General features: G+C 34.3%; 1 protein-coding gene across 1 annotated transcript; it reads right to left on the bottom strand.

The window, feature by feature from the left end:
* Positions 1–594: 594 nt before the first annotated feature.
* Positions 595–13,007, bottom strand: LOC104879372 (phosphatidylglycerophosphate phosphatase PTPMT1-like). Its single transcript, XM_059737080.1, has 4 exons — positions 12,947–13,007; positions 1,905–1,987; positions 1,722–1,811; positions 595–1,079 (listed from the first exon to the last, which is right to left on the bottom strand). The coding sequence occupies exons 1-4, from the start codon at positions 13,005–13,007 to the stop codon at positions 801–803; spliced, it is 513 nt and encodes a 170-aa protein (XP_059593063.1). The 3' UTR covers positions 595–800.
* Between the last annotated feature and the right edge of the window lie 11,625 nt (positions 13,008–24,632).

The raw sequence follows: 24,632 nt of genomic DNA, 5'->3' as shown, positions 1-24,632 counted from the left end.
AAACAAACTATCAAATTTACATATGTTTAATGATGTATGCATAAAAAAGTTAACATACTTCTTCCCTTCTATTTGTCCTGTATCCACCTACCTGTTATTCAAATTCAAACTATAAAATCAGTAGCTGATCCAAAACAACCAACACATTTGTTTTTGCTTGAATGAAAAGCCCATTCAGCAATGTGTTAGTAGAACAAACCGTAAGTCCTTGATTTCTAACCGTAAGTTCTTGTGAATTTGAATTTCAATTCTCGAAGGTACTAATCTAATCATGTTATTATTTTTTATTTTTTTTGCAACCCCCATTTGATTCCCAAGAAAATCCATCCCCCATTCGATTTCCGGGAAAATTCATCCTCGTTTGATTTATGAGAAAATCCATGCAAAACCCCCAACGAAAATCTCACTCCAACTACATGAGATTTTATCCCAGTTTCTATATCATCCCTGGTTAGTATCCTTAGCTATCTCTTTGAAAATGGAAGGAAGTAGTCATTGAGATCTTGAAACTCTTCCATGAAAATAACATTTTCATTCATAATACAATATGTATAAGCCTAGCATTCTCTTGAAATGCCAGAACTACTTATTAGACTCTTCCCATGAAACATCATTATTTGCTCTAAAGGCACTTTCAACATCCATTGATGTTTATTCAAATGAAGAACACTCTCAATAGGCATCCACCTCTTAAAAAACCTTGATTTCAGCCACCGAGCTTCCGAGCTTCTTCCTTGCCGTCTCTTGCACTGCATTGTACCAAGGCCATGGGTGTTAGTTCCTGGAAGCAACAGCTTCACTCAGAAACATGGAAGCAAGATTCGGGTCACTATACTGGAGTTACAGCTTGAGTCGTATCCATCAAGCTCTGATTGTGTTACCATGATTATAGAGTCACAGCTTGTGCCATATGACTCATATCCATCAAGATCTGACTCTGTTACTATGTCAATGGAGTCATCATCAAAGGCTACAACATATTGTTTTGATGGGAAGAATGGAGACTTTCTGACTCTGTTGTTAATGCAGCCAGAACTTTTAGTTTTCTTCACTTTCTGCAGATAATAGTCTTGAACAGCCTGCATTTTGTAATCAACCAGAAGTGAGCTCGGAAAGAAAAAGTCACCCCAGTTGGGATTGCATCGGATCGAATTGCAATTCAAGGTAGCACAAGAATGAGAGTGATCCCGGTTAGAAAACATCAAAGGAATCTGGCAATAAACCATCAGTTGCCAAGAAGAAGAAGACGAAGAAGAAGAAAAAGAAGAAGAAACTGTACCAGGCATAGATTGTAAATGGATGATATAATTTGCAGGATTGTGTATACCATACTTAGCATCGATAGATTCTCAAAATCACAAAGGAAAAAGATATATGAATGGGAATAGAACATGATTAGAAGCAAAAGAACTTCTTGAGTTTGAAAACCAGAAGGCACCTTCCATTGAGCCGAGGCTAAGACCACCCTTAGCACAAGAATGAGAGTGATCCTAGTTAGAAAACATCAAAGGAATCTGGCAATAAACTCAGTTGCCAAGAAGAAGAAGAAGAAGAAACTGTTCCAGGCATAGATTGTAAATGGATGATATTATTTGCAGGATTGTGTATACCACACTTAGCACCGACATGTTCTCAAAATCACAAAGGAAAAAGATATATAAATGGGAAAATAACATGATTAGAAGCAAAAGAACTTCTTGAGGTTGAAAACCAGAAGGCACCTTCCACTGAGCCGAGGCTAGGACCACCCTTGGCCTGATGGATTTCACATAGTTGTATGTAGCATCAGGTGTCATCTGTTTGTGTTCCACCTGTTAAGAATGTGGAGAAAATCTCAGATGAAGGCGGTATCTGTATAAGGTAATAATCAACTTTCGAATAAGGATCACAGCTAGGATGCATACCAGGTAATAGAGAACAATGGTTGTGTTGCGGCCCCGACCACCCTTGCAATGAACATATGTCGTTCTCCCAAGAGATGCATTACCTTCACAAAGCCCAGTAACAAAAGATGACAAATTAAAATATTTTTCAAAATAAACATACGGGAAGACTGAAGATTTAATCCACCACAAAAAAAAATGCGTTTTTTTTTTTTTTTTGCTCCCTATGCTTTCTGGATCTGTTCTAGAGGTCTCTTTGCTTTTGTGCCATTGGATTTAAATTTCACGAACCCTAAATCCACGATTTTTGAGCCAGGCTGAAAAACACAACATTTCCCCGCAAATCATGATCAGATTACCAAATAGCATCTTATGTTTTTTTATATATAAAAAATTTGGATAGATTTTGTATCCTGTGTGCGGGCTGGACTGGTAGGAAATATCGGGAAATTTATTTTTTTTCAACTTTCCCACACTTTTTTGGCAACCAAATAGAATTACAACAAGCCAAACAACAAAAAAAAATTTTAAACTTTCTCCATAATTTTTAGTTTACTCGGTTTCATTGTAAAAAAAACGAAAACTTTATTTTTTTTTTCCAACTTTTCCACACTTTCTTGGTGACCAAACACAACCACACCACCAAATATAACCACAAAACTTACAGAAAACACCGGGTGCAATGGTCTCTTAGATCTGCACTTCACTTCCTTCCTATTGGTGTTGAGACAAGGATCTCCACCCCATGATCAACGTGCAGGATAATGGGTTTTCGGGCAGAGAACAAAATGAGTTTTGATGCAGAGAAGAAAAACGGAGTAGAGGGGAAATGGGAATGGGGGAAATGGGTTTCCACTTCTCATCCTACGTGTTCAAAAGTGTCGTAGAATTGGAATTATTTTCCAATCTACGGGCATTTTAAAAATTATTTTCTCTGATAGCAGTACATTTATCAAGAATCCGATGTCCTTAGGCAGTCAACAACCAACTTACAAGGTGCTCAAGCTCCTTAGATATTTTTGTCCAATTTGTTTTGTTTTGTTTTTTTTTTTTTTTGTTTTTTTTTTTTATTTTATTTTAAATTATTTAAAAATTCCTCCAATTTTTTTGTCAATTTTTTAAATTATTTAAAAATTTATATTTTTCTAAAATACGTTTTCTTGGTCTTATATGATTACAAACTTGTGATTTTGGAATAAAGATGTTTTAAAATTCATTTTATGTATACAAGAAAAAAAGTTACAAAAATCTACAGAAAACAATTAGTTTTCCATTGTTCCAAAACTCAAGGTTTGGTTCAAAGAATCTTGAAAGTAAAGGATGAAATGCAAAGGTTGAGGATTTAAACCATCATATTTCACTAAAAGGCATGAGTAGGTGTTAATAACAGAGATAAAGAAGATATAAGATTGTAGGGAGTAGCATCAAATTTAGGTAAAATTGTATATATTTCTTTCAAATTTAAGGGATTTTTTATGGTAATAACCAACCCTATTGGAAAGTCCACATAAGTTCTTTCTAATATATGGTGAACAAATATGGAATGCAATGGAAATTGATTGGTTACCACCACTTTAGAACAAAGATGGAATATCCACCAATGAAATCAATCCCAAACAAAAAGAGTATACCAAGGTGAAGATCTTAGTTGGAGAATGCATCTCTCTATATGGTATAATTTGTCTCTATTATTAGATTTGTAAATTCAGCCTTGGAGGATGAAATTCTTTGTAAGTACTTTAAGCTAAGGGATATTTGATGCTCATTGGACTCATTAAATGCTTATCTTAATTGTTTGATTCATTGGTGACTAATATGATCAAATCTGTGCGGGTGTGTATCTTGAGATGAATATGTACTAAAATTGATTTGAGATTTTGCATTTGAAAGAGTGCAATGATCTCTAGGATAAAAAAGAGATCCTATTCAAGGTTGACATTGGATCAAAGATGTACAAATCTTGGATAGTTTCTATCTATGATTTTATCCATTGGTTACCCTTTTTGTTTACATTTCTACACTTAATCCAATACCATCAACTTTATCTGAGACTTAATGAGCAACTTAGTTAACACCTTTAGATCAATTGGAATCTGATTTGTTTTCTGAGCAACTTAGTTAACATCTTTAGGGCAATCATTAACTCCTTAAGAAAATGATTGAATTATTATACTTAGCTGTTTGTTTTTTCCCTTAATTTATCATTTTGGTTTTGGAAACAAAGAGAATGTGGTATTTGAATTTGAAGTCAAGAGATCATATTTGAATTTAAATTCAACTGTAACTGATAACTTCTTACAAATAATCAAACATGAAATCAAAATTAGCATTGCATTTTCAAGGAGTTGAATTAGTTTTATTTAGAGATATGTTGAATTCTAAATTGATCCATGTTGTCTTTAATTTGTTCTTGACTAATTGAACGATTATCTCATAGATATAGTGTTTTTATTTTGTTTTGTTCTAGGTTTGTTTTTGGTTTATGTAATTTTGTTGGAGAATAAATTTAGATGGAAGACTTAAAAGAGTGTTTGATTTAGCAAATGTTTAAGATGAAAAAAAATGGAAAGATAAGTTCTTGATCAAAATAGACAAAATGCTGATCTTCAACCACCAGTCCATATGCACTGGTCTATGAGAGATTATTTGAACCCTTCAAGGATGGCCTGTCCTTGCTTAATTTGTTATACCTACGAAGCATATTATTATCTAGAAATAGTTGGTACTACTTTTGCTAATCTATGGAGATAGTGAAGGAGAAAATCTGTATGTTGATGTTACAAATGTGGAGGAAATTTGTTTTGATTTTCATTATGCTAATGTGTTAATTGATATTATGAGAATGAAGTTATTTCCTCAAACTTTGAAGGATAGAGCTAAGATATTGTTTGACACATTAAGGCCGAGAAGTATTTGTAAATAGAATTATTTATAAGTTGTTTTCCTACTCTTTAGACAAAACAAGTACATTGAAAAGAGAAAATTTTAGTTTTATGACAAAGGATGTGATTAAAACCACAAATTGTACTTTAATGACACATATAGAGAATGAATTATTCAATATAAAGACCTAACTCATCTAATTTAACTTGAATTGTTGGATTGGTCTAACATATATCTTGAGCTAAATTCTAGGTTTAAGACATGAAAAGGATAAAAGCCGCAATAGTTGCTTCCAACATGGTAGTGAAGGGGCTAAATATGCATAAAAGGAACTTCAATAGTTGTGAAGCATGATGAGAGTTTTGGAAAATGAAAATGGAGAAATGCTTAGCATGAGAGATAATAAATGAAGGTTATGGAGAAAGATGGAGGGTAAGCAAACGTGAGAAAGAACGTTGGAAGCCTTAACTTAAGTTCAATGTGGAAATTAGAATTCAAGATCTAGAAGGTACAACTACTTTCAATTTGAGATGAACTTTGAATGACATTCCAAGGTTAATTTTGAGCAAATTATATATGTTTTTTGAAGCTTGGGAAGTTAAGATTCTAATGCTTCAAACGATGCACAAATTGAAGCTGAAACGAAGAAATTATGGTCATTTGAAAATAACTAAGTAGAATTGAAGAGCATTTCAAATTCAAAAATGGTGATTTTTAAATTCAACTTATGATTTTGAAATCTAATTTAAAATGACCCTAAATTCGAAATCAAACATTACATCTTTAGCACTCCACCAACCTTAAGTGGATCTCACACAATTGAAAATTGAGATTTTATTATTTTAGTCATTTTTAGGTAATTGTTTGAGAAATAAATGAACGATAGGTGTTGGGAATATTTGGATATCTCCATTCCTTGGATTGCTTATGTTGCATGCAACCTATTCCTCTAGCTCTTTAGATCTAACTAGTTGAAACATACATTAATAAAAACCTTAGATTTAGAGGTTTAAAGTGCTTTACCTTAGATTTGCATAGTCCCATATCATCCTGTCGATGAAGATGCATTGTACACGTTGTAGATCTCATAAACCTAGAGATCTTCCACCTTGATGACTCTTTCTCCTTGAATCCAAGCATTTAAATTGGTGGAAGTCTCATAGAGGGGTGGTAGATAGGGCTCTCTTCTCTGGAGTGAATAGGGAGACAAGACTATCAATAGTGAAGCCTTAAACTCCTAAAGGGTTTATATAGGCTTCCTAGTGGACTTAAGTGAGTTGAGCCTATCTTGGGCTTTGGTCACTTAATCTAGCCCACTTGATCCTAAATGATTAATTGGCCTTATTGGGCTTTAATTAATCAATTAGCCTAGTATAGAGAGATCATTCGCAAGCTCTTATATATGCAACTTTATGTATTTACTAAAATGATTTTATGCATACATGTGAATAAATAACCTAAATACCTCTCAATAAATGTACCATCAAGGAATATGAGCTCGAGCGGGGACCATTGGGACCCATAAGTAAATTTTGGCTACCTCAAAATCCAATTTTGAAATTGACTGAACAAAGAGTCAATTGCACTTTAATATCCTACATAATTACAATGAAACACAAGTGCTTCGATTTGTGACCTATTATCCACTATATGCATGCTCTTTATGAATTAGTGTTCATAATCTAACAAGGTGAATGTTATCAAACTCTCAAGCTTACCTCTACAATTATTGAGTCTCAGATCCTCTTATCGTTTAATCAATTGACGTACCCTATCTCACAAAGAGCATATGTTAAGTTTTAGATAAGGAACAACTACTACCATAGTTTTCTTGAACACATATTCTTTGTATCACCTAGAGTGACATTGTCACAATCTCTATGAGATATCATGGTGACTCTATTGAGAATACATATTACATCTAACCTCCAACAATAATAACCCAATTCATAGGGAATATATTACCATTGAAAACTTTAGCATAACGTCACAACCTTTTCAAATGACCCTCTTTTGAGCTTATATAGGTGAACGGGAAGTTTCTATAACCTTGAATTCATCTACACTAGTGGAGAGTGTGGAAGGTTTTAGAACGACACAGGAATGCCCACACATTTCTATACTAAGGTAAAAAACAAAGGAAAAGTATGAAACTATCTAAAAAGTTCTAGAGGTCTCTTGTAAATACTTGTAAATAGTCTTTATATAGAGAATTCTAAAGAATTCTAGGATAGTGAGGAACCTTTGTGGGTTCCAAAGAGTTCCATTGGTGCTTATAAATAGGTGCTTATAAATAGGTGAGACTCATAATATGGCACATGGAACGCTACTTCAAGGTTATCACACTAATAGATGAAGCCACTAAGGTGCACACTCCGACCCTATACCTCATAGATAATGCAACTTTATGGTGACATTAGAGGTTTGCTGATATAGAAAAGGACACGTGCACTATAATTACACAGGATGCCTTTAATAAGGAAATCAAGAGGCATTTCTATCTTGAGGACATGCATGACTTACTTGGTTGGGAAGAACATGAAGCATCTCAAAGGCACCGTGATTATGTCAAGGAGTTTTATTTACTTATGCTTGAGATTCCAAATATAACGGAGGAAGAGTTATTGTTCAACTTCATGGGTAACCTGTAAGGATGGGCCGAGTAAGAACTAAGGCGCCAAGATGTTCAAGACTTGGCCATTGCCATGGCAGTAGCCGAGTTTTTTTATGGATTATAACAGGAGAGACTTCTCCAACATGAGTCAAGACGAGGATAGCCACGCCAAGGGTAGGAGAGGCTAAGTTTTGGGGAGCATAGTGCTTCTAGAATGATATTAGGTAAGACGCCTAAGGAAGGAAAGGGTAAAATAGAAAAGAAAGAGTTTGAGCCAAACACCAAGTGCTTCTTATGTGACAGTCCACATTGAGCACGAGATTGCCCAAAGAGGAAGGTGCTCAATGCCATGATTGAGGAGAGAGAATAAGAGGTTGAGACACATGTGGGCTCAATACAGCTACTAAATGCCCTTCAAGTCAACCCAATGCCTAGTACGCCTAAGACCTTTTTACTATCAACAATGTAAGTAAATGAGGAAAATAGAGAGTGAGCTAAGGTAACTCGCCCATACATGGACAAGGTCACCAAGAAAAATGTGAATTCAATAGGTAAGAGGAAGCGACTCCCCATTCATCGAAGGCACAAACCCTTGCATCCATTTTGGGGCCTCACGGGAAAAAGAGGTCGAGAATATCTTGGCTAAATGGGTCACTAGGAGATAAGGGGTCCTTTCCGTGATAAAGTATCTAGTTTGATGGAAATGACTACCTGATGAGCAAGTAAATTGGGAATACGTGGATATCTTGGGAAAGTTTTAGAAACAAATTAATAGATTTTGAACAAAGGCAATGACAAAGACATCGACGACATGGGTGAAGGAGAGTGTCATGACTTACTCAAATGATCCCCTCCCCCTTGAGCTTATATAGGTGAGAAGGAAGCTTCTAAAACCTTGGAATCATATACAATAATGAAAGAATGTGGAAGGTTCTGGAACAACCTAGGACCGGATGTCCACACATCTCTACACTAAGGTGGAAGATAAGGGAAGCGTACGGGACTATCTAGAAAGTACCAGAGGTCTCTTGTAAATACTTCTAAATAGTTTTAATATAGAGAAATCTAGGATAATAGGGAATCTTTATGAGTTTCAAAGAGTTCTACTTGTGCCTATAAATACGTGAGAGCCTCATTTGGCAAAGACACCACTCAAATCACATCATAACCAAGCAAGTAAGCTTCCAAAGCATTGTAAAGCATTATTTTGAGCAATAAAAATTCATTTCCTTTAAGTATTATCTACTATGCCTTCTAAGCTTCCAAGTCGTGTGCATACTTAGCCTAGCTAGCTAAGTGAGTGGATAAAGCTAACTTAGCAACGTCAAGTGTCTTGAAATTATCTAAGTGCCGCATGTGAGCTTAGGAAGAGCCTAAATTTATGAAGTTCAATATCCTATCAAGGTTGAAAGCCCATACAATATAGTAACTTGGTGATATCATGACTACTCAAAAGCCAATGTCATTACTTACCATAGGTCTTATTCAATAAGTAACCACACACACTAGTACACTCACCATGGGAACCTCATTTTGATGATCAAGACAAATCATTTCTCCAATTAAAAGGTAATATACTATAACTTGAGAATGTTTGCCTAAGTTTATGAATATGTTGTGAACTATTCATCAACTTGCAAGAAACCCATGACTTTGGATCTTTCGTGCAATTCTTAATTCATTAAAGTAATGTACAATCCAAGTAGTGCAGACTTGAATGCTCGATATAAATAATAAATAAATATAGGATAGTGAAAGGACAATAAAAATCATAATATAAATACTAATGAATTTCGTTTATTGTTACATCATGTCATACTTTTCATGACTTTATCATAACAATATGAACATGTCATGTGTTAAGGTTTTCCCCAAAACCATAAAACTCAACTTTTTATGTTTTTTTTTATAAGGATTTCTTAGATTTTTGAGAGAGAGAAGATGATATTAAAGATTCTTTATTTCTTTATTTTTAGTTTTTTAGTTTTTTTTTTTTTTTGGATTTTGTTTTCTCTTTACAAATTTAGAGCTTTATTTTTTTTTTTATTACTATTTTTAAATAATTTTCTTAGTTACATTTTTTTATATTAATTTTTCTTATATTTTATTCTTGTTTATGAAAGAGATTTTTCAAGTAAACTTTAGAGAACAAAACCAACAATCTTAGCCAAATATGGAGGCTACAGAGGACTAGAATAGTACTAAACACAACAGGTCACAAATGTCTCATCAAGGTTGCAAGAACATGAGATAACATCAAAATTCTCCAAGGGTCAATACATTTTTTTTTAGAATGCCTTAAAATTAGAACCATGTCACCATCAAACCATAATTGGTTTTGTTGCTTCTCATCTTCAGAGAAAATGAAAATGAGAACCTGTTCACCCATATAAAAGATGTGGAAGAGATTTGCACAACCTTCTAAGCATCGAATGTGTCTCTAGTGGTCTTGTGCATGAAGTTTTCCCATCTCACAAAACTAGTGCATTGAATAAAACAATCTCAAATTTCAAAGCTTTGGAAGATGAAAAGTTTTTTGCTTATTGGGAGAGATACATGGAGGTAGTGAGAACCTGCCTTTATCATGACTTTGACAACTAGATGTTAATCTTATATTTTTGTGAGGGCATGTCTCCTCAAATGGAACAACTAGATTAAGTAGGACTTGTTTTAAACTAGATTAAGTGACCCAAACCTCAGTGGGCACAAAAGAGCGAGAGAGAGAGAGAGAGCCTAAGGGTTAGGGTTTAACTATCACTTTTTGGTATAAGAGTCATGTTCCACTTCCAAACAGAGAGAGAGAGCCTAGGGGTTAGGGTTTAACTATACTTCTTTTTGGTATAAGAGTCGTGTTCCATTTTCGAAGAGAGAGAGAAGAGCCTAGGATTCCTTACTTCTAAAGCCTATACTTTGAAGTGCCAAGATTACGGTTCAAGTCATCGGACAAAAGATCTTAGGTGTACAAAATCTCCGTACTCTTTAGGTTTCAACATCATTGGATGGATTTTGATTTGGGAATGTCCAAATCACAAGTATAACTACTAAATCTTTAGATCTATAGATAATGAATTTTTTTTATATATATATTTTATTTTGTTGTGATAGACTTACAAATGCTTAGGGATAGATGCATGCACCCTACCAACAATCTCAACCTTCTTAGAATGGTTTCACCTTCATTTTTCATGCCATTTATTGAACACATCTCAATTCTTTCTCAATTGGTTATGCTTTTGCCTATCTTTATAGGACAACAAAGTGAAAATATGTTATAACTTGAATTATTTTATTAGGGAATCAAATATAAACTTACTTAATTTCCACCTTAAAAGAAAAAGAAGAAAAATATCAATAGTATCAACTACTAGTAATTAAGGATCATTTTATTTATTGGTTTAATTAGATTGCACATTTCCACTAAATTTTTCATGCACTCTCATGGCTAAAAATGACCACTTTTATTTTAGATTAATTGCTTAAGTTACTAGGAAGAGAGTAGTTACATCATTATGAGGTAGTGACAAAGAGTCGTGTGAACCATATATTGCTCCCATTTTTTCCATGAGAAAAATACATTATTTGTTATCTCAACTAATTAACTAATAACAGTTATATAAGTTACTGCCACTAAAGGAGGTGCTTTATGTAAGCAAGTATCTACATCATTCTTGTATATGTGGCTGAAAATAATCCATCAAATGCTGCCAAGCATGTTGTTATATCACCAGCGGCTACTAAATCCATATATGGCTTAAAAAAAACCCACTTTCTTAGCCTTTAAGTAACCTTTTACCACTAAGTTTGAAAGCCCAGCTCTTTTCTACTATGGTTTGGTCACTTTCCTTGATGCTAGGTAGGGAAAGTTCTATCTTGGACTTAAGCTTTAAATGTAAAAAAAAAAAAAAAGTAAATTGGGTAGGCTTCATGGAGTGAGCCGAAGTGGTTAATTTATGAAATAAATGGCATTCTTTCCATCAATTTTTTTTTTTTTTATGCTTTTCAATTATACTACTAATAGATAGATATGTTAGTTGAAATTTCAAGTTGTGATGGGTATTTGATGAAATGACAAATATATGATTTGGATGCTTGTTGAGTTTGATTTATATGAGATGTTCTTACTTAAGGATTGTCTAAAATATTTTGTTAACTTAGAATACATAAAGTGACTTATATGAGGAAAATGTGAAACGATTATTGTTATGGATTGTTATTAAATATTCATGAAATCTATTGATTGTGTTGTGAACTCCATTATGGATTGCATCCTAAAGTACTAAAGAACTTAATTTTGGGTTGATAATGAGGAAATAATTTCATGAAATAAATAAAGGTAAAGAGCATTGTAGACCCCTCTTTGGCTTTGTTTTTTTTATATATATGTGCATTTATATTTAGACTTCCTGCCACTTGGGAAGCGCTTGGAGGATGACATTTGAAGGGGGGACCGGGCTTCTTGGAGGAGCAGCCGCATGGAGCACGTGACGAGGCAGGTGACCCTCGCCATGGTGGTGGTTGGAGCTTCTGAGGTTGCTGAGCGGTGAATAGTGGAGTAGCTGATGGCTTGCGAGGGAAGATAGGAAAAAGGAAGAAAAGGAGGAGGAGGAGGAGGAAGACCGGGAGGCTGATCACGGGCAAGAAGGGAACTCACGGATTCTTTTCTACAGGTTGGTTTTTCTCACGTTAAGGCTTTCCTTTTTGTTTGTGTTATCTGGATATTAATGAGTTCTTATCTCGGTGTTTGAATGCATTTGCTGGGAATTTTTGCTTGTTTTTGTTGGGACTTTGAGTTTGCTTGCATTCACCCTCACCATCCCCACCATCTATCATATTCATTGCCAGGAGCTTGATTCATCATTCTGCTCATTCTAATAACTTCCATACCTCATCATGCCTCTTCATACCCATTGTCATCCCCTATACCCATCAAACCATCCTACTAAGCTCATTTCTCACTCTAAACTTTCTTCATACCCATTAACCCATTTCATCTCTCATCCATCACACTTTCTCTCTCTACACCACACCACTCACCTATTCTCTTTCAAGTGCCCTTCAAGTGCATTCTTCTCACCTTTGCATGGCCATGCACGGCCATGCATGACCACCTTCATACCCATTCCCTAGTCCACATGCATGGTCTCAACATGCATGACCACCTTCATACCCATCTCCATGCATGCCCATGTCACCTAGCTACCATACCTGTCATCACCTTTTCCCTCTCTACATTCTCCCATCCACTTGCATGGGAACCATGCATGCCACCACCCTTCTATGCCCACCTTACCCATTCTTTCTTACCACCTTTCTCTCTCTACACCACGTTCTTCATGCCCACTTCCTATCCACATGCATGAAACCATGCATGGAATCATGCATATCATCACCCTCTCATGCCCACCTTACCCATTCTTTCATTAACCTATCTCTCATTCCGCACCTCCATTCTTCATGCTTTCCGGGAACCATACCATCATACCCATATCAACACCCACTAACCCATTCCCTCATCATATTATTGATACTCTTTTCTCTTACTTATCACCTTTCTCATTTTCCTAACCTCCATCACCCGCTCCACTAGTCTCATACCCATTTTCCCTCACCACCGTGGCAACCTCCATCCACACCACCCCACTTCCTTATCCTTTATCCTAGAGGGAAAGGTTTGGTAAGTTTGTTCATTTTAATTTCTACAGTGGACGTTTTTTTATTGTTTGTGGGTCTTGCATATTGGTTTTGAGCCATTGGGCCTAGGTGCAATTGGGTGTGGTTTGAGTTGACTATTATAAAGCAAGTTGTGTGCTATGAGGCCCTTGGGCCCGTTTAGGTTTGGGGTCATTATGCTAATGGATATGGGCTTGAGTTGAAGCCCAGGCCCATACGTGTTGATGGAAGGCCTCATGTTTTGTTCACCCACCTTAAGTTGGCCCATGCCCCCTTCAATTGATTTGTTCACCCATCTTAAGTTGGCCCATGCCCATTCCAAGCCCATGCCCACTTCAATTGATTTGTTCATCCACCTTAAGTTGGCCCATGCCCATTCCAAAGCCATACCCACCTCAAGTTAGCCCATTTGTTTTCAATTTGCATGACTTATCTTCCTAAAAACATTAATTCCGTTTTCTAAATTAAATTCCAATTTTCGAAATTTTAATTCTTACATCAATTTATTTAATCGTCATTATCTTATTTACTTATTTATTTGTTCATTTTTAAAATTCAACCTTTAATAATCTCTCAAAATTCTGTTTTCTAAATTAAATTCCAATGTCTGAAATTTTAATTCTTACATCAATTTATTTAATCGTCATTATTTTATTTATTTATTTATTCGTTTATTTTTAAAATTCAACCTTTAATAATCTCTCAAAATTCCGATTTCTAAATTTAAATTCCAATTTCCGAAATTTTAATCCTCATTTCAATATATTTGAATCCTCATTATCTTATTTATTTATTTATTTTTAAAATTCAATCTTCAAACAATTCCTCAAAATCCTGATTTCTAAATTTAAATTCCGATTTCCGAAATTTTTAATTCTCATATCGATTTATTTAACCATTATCATTTTATTTATTCGTTTATTTTTTAAACTCAATCTTTAAATAATTCTTCAGGATTCCAGTTTTCAAAATTTAACTTCCAAAATTCTCATTCCTAAATTCAATTCCCAAAACTTCAATTTCCAAATAATTTTCGAGACTCCAATTATCAAACAATCTTCGAGACTCCAATCTTCAAATAAATTTCGAAAATCCAATTTTCTCTCTAACAGTTTTAATTCCCTTCGGGTTTCAAATAATCTTCTTTTTTTCTCTTAATTTTATATAAGTGTGAATGTTATTTTCATAATTTCAGAATAATGGAATTTGTGATATTAATTCATGCAAGATCGATCGGGCTTTAGTGGGGGGCCCACATACATGATTTTATGATTGATTGATTTATTTATCGATTTGTTTGTCACACGCGATTGGTTTATTCCACTCTATGACATGCATGTGATTATTCTGTGTTTAATTGCTAACATTCGCTTTCATTGAAGTAAATCGGTTCATCACTCAAGTACATTCTTTGCCTCTTCTATTCATTCAATTATTTTATTTTGAGTAATATTTATCTGGTATCCATGCTCGATTAATCAATTGTCATGATTGTTTCATTTTATTAATAGAGACCCACTTTAGGGACTTAGAGGGGTGTTACGATTTTTACTGTACCTTCCTAATAAGTAACCTGACCCTCGAACCCGATCCAGTTTTTCATAGACCACCTTTTCCAAAGTAAGGAGTCACACTTAAGGTTTTTCTTTTTTATTTTGTTTACCCTTTAAAAATAAAACAAAAATAAGTGGCGACTCCAAGTCAGTTTTCTTAATCAAATAAAATCAATTTTTCAAAATAAAAAGTGAGTTTCGCCATCGAGTGGGAAACGCATGAACCGAAATGCAGGGTCCACAAGCATGAAAAAAATTTGGTTATTATAATGGAAAATGGTAATTTGATGTTATGAGGGGCAATGGTCCTCGAGTGAGAGCCCCAAAAAGAAGAGAAGATCCTGTTGGGATGTAATAGGGGGCATAGACGTATGTCCCTGGGTGAGAGTCCTTAAATACATGTGATACTTATCCATGATCTTTTTGGTGGTTTGTAACACTATATATGATAAAATCGGTAAATGTTGGGTACTTTATTTTACCTTGTGTATTGGTTTAATTGATATTATGCTATAATAATACATTTTATCGTTGAATATGATTAGCCAAATGTCATTTTATAAATATCCTTATGCTTAAAATCCAAAATAGAACCATTCTGTATTGAGCTTTGTTAGCTCACCCTATTTATCATTTTTCAGATTCAACTGTTGAGGCTCCTCGTGGGGAACTTCAAGATGTTTAATTGAGTGCTTGAGAAAGCTTCGTTTTTTAATGCATGTGTGAAAGAGCTTGAAGACTATTTTAATGTAGTTTGGTAAGAATTAGTATGTGATAATATAGATAAACTTAAGGAGTTGTAGCCTTCCTGTATTGCATATTATGACTCACTATTGTAAAAAAAAAAAAAATAGAGTGTGTGCTTATATAAATAAACTTAAAATTTGAGAATATGAAATTAGATATATCAAAGGACACCTAGGTACAAGGCCTTGTTTAAAATAAGTATATTTACTATTTTAGTACCTCAATTTTTTCTAGCAATGTTGCTGTCAAGTTGGACTGTTTATAGTAAGAAAACTTTATATAAAATTTCCAATAGGTTAGAGTGATTTTTAACATTAAAATTTTTGTAAATTTTGTCATCTTCCAAGCAAGACATGTCCTAACTTGGCCCAATGTGGGATCAAATTGTTATGAATCTTTAAATCTACAAGAGCAAGTTGCAGCAACCTTACTATAAATATTTTGATTTTGGATGCACTATTTTTTTTAGGATTAAATTTAGAGCCTCTATTTTTTATATAATAAATTTTCCATATTTTTGTATTTAAGTTTATTTTCCTTTTTGATAACTTATGAAAGTTTCTTGGTCAAATGATTTTTTTTAAAAAAAAAAAACAGAATAATTGTCATGAAATATTATTTACTATTTCCATTTTCACACTCTGAATTTTGAGATCATGAGTATTTTGAGTTTAGATTGTGTCATTTTTTTTCTTTTATTTTTGTTTTTAAAAAATTCGAGGTGTGACAAAATCCATATTCAAATTTGAAGGAAATTGAGGAGATTTGTTGAACATTTCAAGACACAAATGTTCAGATTGATCTCATGAGGATGAAACTTTTTCCCTTGACATTGCAAGATTCAAGCAAAGACTTGGTTTAATACCTTAAGCTAAAGGAGTATTTCAAAATTAGACAAAATTGCAAGACACATTTGCCCACAAGTTCTTTTTTACCCATAAAACTAGTACTCTAAAAGGAGAAATATCATATTTCATGGCTAAAGAAAAAGAAATTTTATTATCTTTTAGGACAAGTTTAAGGAGACCATTGATGCATGCCCACAACATGGTTTTTACGAATAGATATTAGTATTGTATTTATATGGGGTATGTTATCTCAAATGAAACAATTGGTCAAAACAATATGCAATGGAGACTTCTTTAGCAAGAGTCCAAAGGAGGTAATTCAATTTCTAGAGTATGTTGTAGTTGTATCTAAAGGTTGTTATGACCTTATGCCATGAAATGCACCAAAGAAGAGTTAAGCGTGTGCAATCAGTGTTTCAATGGAGCATATAACAAATGAGTGTCCCATTATTTCTTCTATTGAACAAATCTTTAATGAACAAGTAAATGTTATATGAATGTTGGTATGAATGGGAGGATATTTAAGTAATAAACAAATCCACCATTCTCTAATGCTACAATCCTAGTTGGAGAAACCATTCCAACTTATCTTGGGAGTAATCCTAATAACTTCCAAGGTGGTTTCAAAGGCTAAGCTTTAAATCAAAGAGGTAGAGGGACTTAACAAGCTCAATATTCTCAAATTTAGAATTTCAATTCATTCAAACTAATCAACAAGTAAGGTCTATTGTTTCATCATTCCTTGAATCTATCATGTAAGCTTTCATTGAGGAGCAAAGTAAATGCAATGATGAATTTAGAAAATTTTTAATTGAATAGAAGAAGCATAATGATGATTAAAGAAAGTTTAACATTTAAACTTCTCAAGTAACTACTAATATTCAAACAATCCACCTTGAATAAGTTGAATATTCAATGGAGCTTTGAAATGGGGAAGTTTCTAGGTTAATATTAACAAAATCCTAGAGTTGTATGGGATTAGGAGGTGAGTTTGGAAATTTCAATCATCACAAGGTGAAAGTTATGGTAACCTTGAGAAATGGAAGTTTTTGTTGATGAGAATGAGAATGCTGTAGTTGTTGATGTGAAAATTTTGAAAGAGAAGGAGGAAGATTCAAAGCATGGCAAGTTAGTGAAATTGGAAAAGAGAAATCAAATGATAACTGCTTCATTCTAGGTGCTTTAAAACGAAAGAAGATAGCCATAAATATCAAGAGGTGTTTGAACTTTGAAGCAATTTAAAGTTAATATTCCCCTCCTTGATATGCTAAAACAAGTTTCGATCTAGGGAAAAATTCTTAAAGAACTCGTGTATTATCAAGACAAAAATTACAATTAAGAAGACATTTTTTACTGATCAAGTTAGTGCAATTATTGAATGTAGGACACCAATCAAGTACAAAGACTTTAGCTTCCAATGATCTTGATTTCCATTGAAGAATCCTCTATGGAAAAAGCTTTATTTGAGTTGGCAGCTAGCATAAATCTCTTGTGCATTCACTTTATAAGATATTGAGCTGGGTGATTTGAAGAAAATAAGGATTACATTGTCTTTGGTGGACAAGTTAGTTAGCGTTCCTAGAGGCATGGTTAAGGATGTGCTTGTACAAATAGACAAACTCTATAATCTAGTAGATTTTGTTGTCTTGGACACTACACTGATTAAAAAAGGAGTAAATGTAGTGCAATTATTTTGGGATTAGCTATAGCAAATGCATTGATCAATTGTAGAAATTAAGTTATATAGCGCTCTTTTGGGAACATGAATCTAGAAACTAACATCTTTCATTTGACTAGATAACTAGCTAAAATTGAGAAGGAAAATGATGAAGTGTGTTGGATATGCTAGAGGATGAATTGAAGGGTCTTTATGCTTACTTGGGAGATGTGAAAGAATTTTATTAGGTAGATGAAGTTGTTATGATGTTGTGAAAGGAAAGAAAGGAGATCTTTGCTACTAAATTTTTTGAAAAAGAAGTTGAAAGTAAGAAAGAAGAGAAGAAAGAAAGAAAGAAAGCCACTTCTAGAAAGGTCGAAATATATATTTTTGAGGCTTATTAAGGAAAAAGCAATGATTATATCTACTTATCTCACATATAATCAAAAAGAGAAATTGATTAAATTTGTTGAGAGAATGTAAGAAAGCTACTAGATGGTTTATTGAGGATCATAAGGGAATCGGTCAATTGATATGTACTCATCATGTATCTTTTTAAGGATTCAAATTAGTTTGTCAACCACAAAGAAGGCTTAACCCTATAATGCAAGAGGTGATTAGAGTTGAAATTATTAAGTTGATGAATGCTAGCATAAATTTCCAATATATGATAACACTTAAATAAGTCCAACCCTAGTGGTCCCTAAAAAGAGTAGTCATTGTGATCAATAATGAAAAAGGGGAATCTATGCCAACTAGGTTAAGTATTGGTTGGATAGTTTACATAGATCATGAAAGCTTAACGCGATACAAGAAAAGATCACTTTCCTACCCCATTCTTTGTTTAGAATTGGAGAAAGTTTCTAGTTATCTATTCTATTGCTTCTTGAATGGATATTCATGCTACTTTCATATTGCTATAGCACTGCAGAACTAAGAGTATGCTACAAATGTATGTCATTTGGATTATGTCATGCATTGGCTACATTTCATATATGTAAAGTAAATATTTTTTTTCTGATCTTGTAGAGAAAACAATGGACATATTCGTGAATGACATAATCATTTATGGGAGTTCATTTGAATTTTATTAGGAAACTTTGTATCAAGCTTGGTAAAGATGCATTAAGCAGAGATTAGTGTTAAATGAGGTGAAATATCATTTCATGGTCAGTAAAGGGATTGTTCTTGGCCATATCATATTTGAGTTCCTTAAAACCATCCAAAACCAACTTTTGTTGATAACACCTTTGTCATTTACATTTGACCATTTTATATTTGTTTCGTAAGGTTTAAGTGCAATTTGAGCTAGAATTTCAATGGAAGGGAGTGTTCAAAGCTTACAAGGATCTTAGGAAACGTAATCAAGCAAGAAAAAGCCAAATGTTCAAGTATAGAGGCAAGGAATAACTTGTGTAGGTTGTTGCCTAGGCTTGTGAAAAGAATTACTTAAGCAAACCAAGTTTGCACAAAGAAATGTCTAAGCAAAGTAAAGTGAACTTGTGTAAGGAAATGATTAAGCAAGTTAAGTTTGTTAAAGATACGTCCAAGCAAGTCAAGTCCATGCACAAACTCGCATAAGCAACATAGAAGCCATCACAAACTCGTACAAAGAAATGCCTAAGCAAGTTGAGTCCATGCACAATCTCGCATAAGCAAGCTCGAGCAAAGTGAATTTGAGTAGAGAAATGCCTAAGCACATTGAGTCCACGCATGAAATCTCGTGAGCAAGCTTGAGCAAACTTATGCCCATTTCTATGCAAACTTCTAGGGCACCAAATCCAAGCCATGGATGGCCACCCAAACTCAAAAGCAAATTCAAGACAATTTTTTTTTTTTTTTTTTACTTCACTGTTGAACATTGCCCCTTTTAGAGCCCAAGCCCACAAGCAAATTACGCCGGGAAGAAGCATTCTACATTATGGAAGTTGTTGAGATGATTTGTGGCTTCTATTATATCTTCACATAAAAAGAGTCTAAGGCTTCAGGTCAAGAGGGCTGCCGGTCTTGAAGGCTGGTGTTGTACTGGAGAGGATCTTCGTAGTGAGTTGATTGACCCTTTCCATTTGAAACCCATTCTTAAGTGATACAATAAAAAATAATAATAAAAGGAAAGAAAGAATAGGAATAGAAATTCATACTACCAAAGGAGCTCCCATCGGTTGACAATGGATTAAAAAAATACCAAAAGGAATGTCAAAAACACACACAAAAGGGGGAATCCAATTAAGATGTAGAATGATTATGCTTTATGACATTTCCCACTAAGATATGGCAACGAACTAAGGAAGGTTGAATAAAAAAATGTATAGTAGGCATCGAAGTATTGCTTGAGAGAGCTTTAATATAATGGCTTTTACCGAAATGTTCCTATTACTAGAAAAGAACCCACCCACTTACCAGTGCTTCCCATGAGAATATGCAAGTTATCGATCACTAAATTATTGTTGAGGAAGCATGCTTTAATAGCCTCCATAAACTCTTGTCCAACTATCTTGAAACGCTACTAATAAAACCATAACAATTGGCATCGGGTATGGATAGTAAGGACAGTGGCGAGAAGAAACCAAGTAGAAGAATGATAAGAATATTTTAGAGAATATCAAATTTATGTCGTTAATTTCCGTCGCGGGAACACTTCCAGAGGTATGTCCAAAATCAAAATCAGGAGTTTTCAGCATTTCAAGTTAGCTCGTACAAACACTACCATTTGGTGTTTCACAAGCCATAACTGCCATACTCCAAATTTAAGGATCAAATTCAGACTCCCAATAGGATGACGAGAGTGCAAGTAAAGCAATATCATAAAGCTTACGTTTATTACTAGGGAAATGTTTCTCCATTGCCCTTATGTTCCTCCTCTGATACAAGACATCATACAATCAGAATGCTTACTTGCCAAAGATTTGCATGAACCATAAAGAAAAGCTACTGCTGCTATAGCCTAGTCTTACTCAACATTCAACATGAAACAACCTGTGATTCTAGGTTTAGTTTGGCCAATGGCTTCTGCAACTACCAAAGTTGTTTAGCCTGTTCAGTTGTTGCCCATCCACACACCTGCACATACACAATTAAAACCGTGCAAGAGCAACATAAACTACCTCATTCAAAAGCAGATGCAGTTGAATTGAAGCAAATAGAATTTGAAAATCTAGAAGAGCACATTAATTAGGCAAACAATAAGACAGATGAGTTCAAAATGACTTATTTTTTCAAGAAACCCAGCACATAGGGAGCACATGTGTTTGATATTCAGTTGAAATGCCTCACTATGGCAATTCAATGTTTATAATACAAGTATGGTGCATTTCATTCTGGATGGTGTTCAAGCTAAGTCAAGCTAGCAAAACTTGATCTAACAAGAGAAGAATCACACTTGGTGTTTTTTCAACCAAAAAACATGAGGGTTATCCTCTATGACCAAACAAAAGAGCAGCTTCTTTTCTGGAAACTCTCCTCATCACTAGATTTTAGTGATGAACAAAAAATATTAAAACCGCGGAAAAAAAATTAGAAACTGAGCTCTTTTATCATTACATAGAAAATGAGTAGACCTTTTAAGCATATATGATTACCGATTAGTGGGCAGGGAAATTACAAGTATTTGATGGCAATTTATAAGTGCATCCCTTTTATTAGCCTCATGATCAGATGCAGTCTCTTTCATCTGATTTTGTTACCAAACAGTGCCTACTGATTGGAATATCATAGGCATTAAACAAGAGGCAAGTCACAACAAATAACATAGTTTCCTCAGTCCAAGCTCAAGGGCTAAAGAGGTGTACGACAATATCTTAGTGAGCCTCTGTAGAGTATCATCACTAACTGTAATCTATGTAACATGGGTTCACATGTGGGTGTGTTTAGGTGTTTCATCCTTCACATCATAAAATTTTAGGATACAGGGTTCAGTTGAAAAAGGAGCTTGAATGGTACTTGGATATGGGATTATAAATAAAAAATCAATTAAAAGCAAAAATAAAAAATAAAACACTAAAACATATCCTTGAAGAAATAAGAAGTAATATAAAATAAAAATGCTCTTTCCTTTTTCTTTTATTCTTTTCTCATTTTGACAAAAAAAAAAAATCAAAATAGTCGACATCCACAGGAGAATCCCACCAAAAACCACATACCCACACCCTGTCATGTAGTGTTGACATTAGTACATAAAGTGAGTTGAAGGCTTGGGTATCATAGACTATAACAGAAAAGGTACTACACTTGGAACATTTTAACTATCACATCAATTCCATTAAAGTAAATATCCATTTCTTGCATGGAATATGGGTTATGTGGTCATCAATGTGGCCCAACATTTATCTTATTGTATTCAAGCCAAGTTCCAAACTAATAGAGTACCGTCCTATTAAGTCTGAGGCATTAAATTGGTCAACCTTTTCAAGTTGAAAGATGCCATGAAATTGTTTTTTGATTGTTGGACATTGGGTTTGCCTTACAAAAAATGCAACAGCACGAACATGCAATTAATAATCCTGAGGCTAGGAAAAACACGTATCATTACTGAAGGAAAGAAACCTACTTAAGGTCATATTGTCCTATTGATTCTTGAATAACTTGATGTACTGAGGTGAATGGCAAATATACTTAATGACTAAATGGGCCACTGCATCTAGCAAGAGAAAGCAATAAGCGATGGAGGTTGGGTCCAGGTAAGAATATAATATAGAAATCAAACAAACATAGTTTCTGAAGGGTAAACAAGGAGTGAGGGACACAATTTGTTGCAGGTAGTTATCCCTTTAACCGGTAGGGAAGTTCCTTGCACACATACCCAGCTTACTTATGCACAGGCACTAGAAAGGAGAACCTGACAAGTAGTTGATGTCTATGAAACTAGTGACATCAGACAATATCATCAAACAATTTATGATCAAAGTTGGCAACCAAAATTATATACAAGTAACCGCAAAGAAACAGTAATTCTAATAAATCAGTTGAAAATAACTTCTATTATTGATAGCAAGAAAGATTTGCAATGGAAATTATGTGTTTACGATATCTATAGCTAATCACAAAGAAAAGAAGCAGCTAGCTAATTCCAAGGCAGTGAACCAGACATGAATAGACACAGCATATTTAGACAACATCAGAACATTTGGATAATTCAACACAGACCATCTTGTAGAAGTTATAATAAAAATCATAAAAAAACTAAAATAAAATAAAAGACTTAGAGGCAGTGCTATTATTCTGACCAATGTTCATTTTTCTCCTTCATGTAATAAAATAGTGATCCCAAGTAACAAAACTTCCTTTGCCTATTTATGGCTCTGGTAAGGCATGCAGAGTGTTTATAAGCCACATAAGAGTAACAGCCTGAACCTGATTCTGCATGTTTTAAAATTCTTTTGCTTAAACACATTTAACACACTAATTACTGACTCATGTCCACATTTAGTAGATGAAAAATAAAACAAAACACCTCAATTATGATAGACAACCTTAACAAAATCAAGATGGTAAACTACTAAGCATGGCCATTGTAAGAGAATCACCAAATAATTCAATTTAAAAAAGAGAGAAAAACCACAAACAACTAACGACACACTTTTCTTAACAAAATCAAGGTGCTAAATGACTTTGCACAGCTACTATAACAACATTATCAACTAATTCAATTTAGGGGGGGTTGGGGGGGGAGGGAATCACAAATAAGCCAAGAGACAATATACAACATGAAAACCTGATTGACTGGATCAGGATTTGCTCTTTGAAGCTGTTAGTGTCAATGCAAGGGAAATGCTAATGTTGGCCAATGCAACAGGTTCCAATTGCAGATTCATAATGAGAAATTCTCAATGACACTGGTTCTCTATTAGTATTGGGGTTGAGTAGAGCAGACATAAACAGTACTACAATCCGTAGCAATTTATGTCAAATACTGAATTTGTTTTTTTGTTTACATTTAGAGGCAAATGAAAATTTCCAACTTATGTTCATATCCCTCATAATCAAAGTTGTGCACTTCCTAAATCATATGCTTATTAAGCATGGTATTTTGGGATCAAAGACGCTTTCCATTTCGGGCAAAAGGATCCAGAAGATAAAGAGATAAACATTGGTTGTGCTGATATGCAACGATTCCCCTTAGGGCTTCATGGCAAGAAAGCCCATCAAACCAACAAATTTGCTATGTGAGAAGGAGGTTAGAAGTTTTAATTCCCAATAAAGACACTTACCTTCCCATGTATAGGTAGTGATTTCTCATCCTATGGGTGGCAGGCATGGTGTGGTTGTTCGGGGAGGAGGTCAGTACACGTGCCTATAAGTAGTGTTTCCCCATGCTATGGCTGGAGTAACATCTAAAAGGCTCAACATTATCCATACAGGTTTCTTACTTCTAGTGAAACTGTTCCGTACACATTGGACAGAACTCACCCTTAAAAACCCGCTATCAAGGGGAGGATACCAGGTCATTATAAGCCCAAGCACCAATTCTTAACTTAGATATATGGTACTCAACTGGATCATTACAAAGACTCACTTCTCATTTCTCAAAAACCATCCAAGAAGCTAATAGCAAAAACCCAACAACTGTTTATAATTTTTTTCTTCTTTCATATTGAAGGTTTTGCCCAATATAACATCGATTTTAGTTGGTATCAGAAAAAGGTCCTTTCCCTGGTGAAGTATTTCTAAGATTTCATTTTATAGATTTCGTAAACCCTAAATCATTCCCAAAATAAACCAAACAGGGAAAGGCATGTGATCCTCCTTGAGAACCCCTAAAAAGTCTCCCAAACACCAAAC

Source organism: Vitis vinifera, chromosome 5 (assembly GCF_030704535.1).
Source record: "Vitis vinifera cultivar Pinot Noir 40024 chromosome 5, ASM3070453v1".
NCBI classification, from domain to species: domain Eukaryota; kingdom Viridiplantae; phylum Streptophyta; class Magnoliopsida; order Vitales; family Vitaceae; genus Vitis; species Vitis vinifera.
Note: the sequence above shows the minus strand (reverse complement) of the source record. Positions and strands in the feature narration are given on the sequence as shown.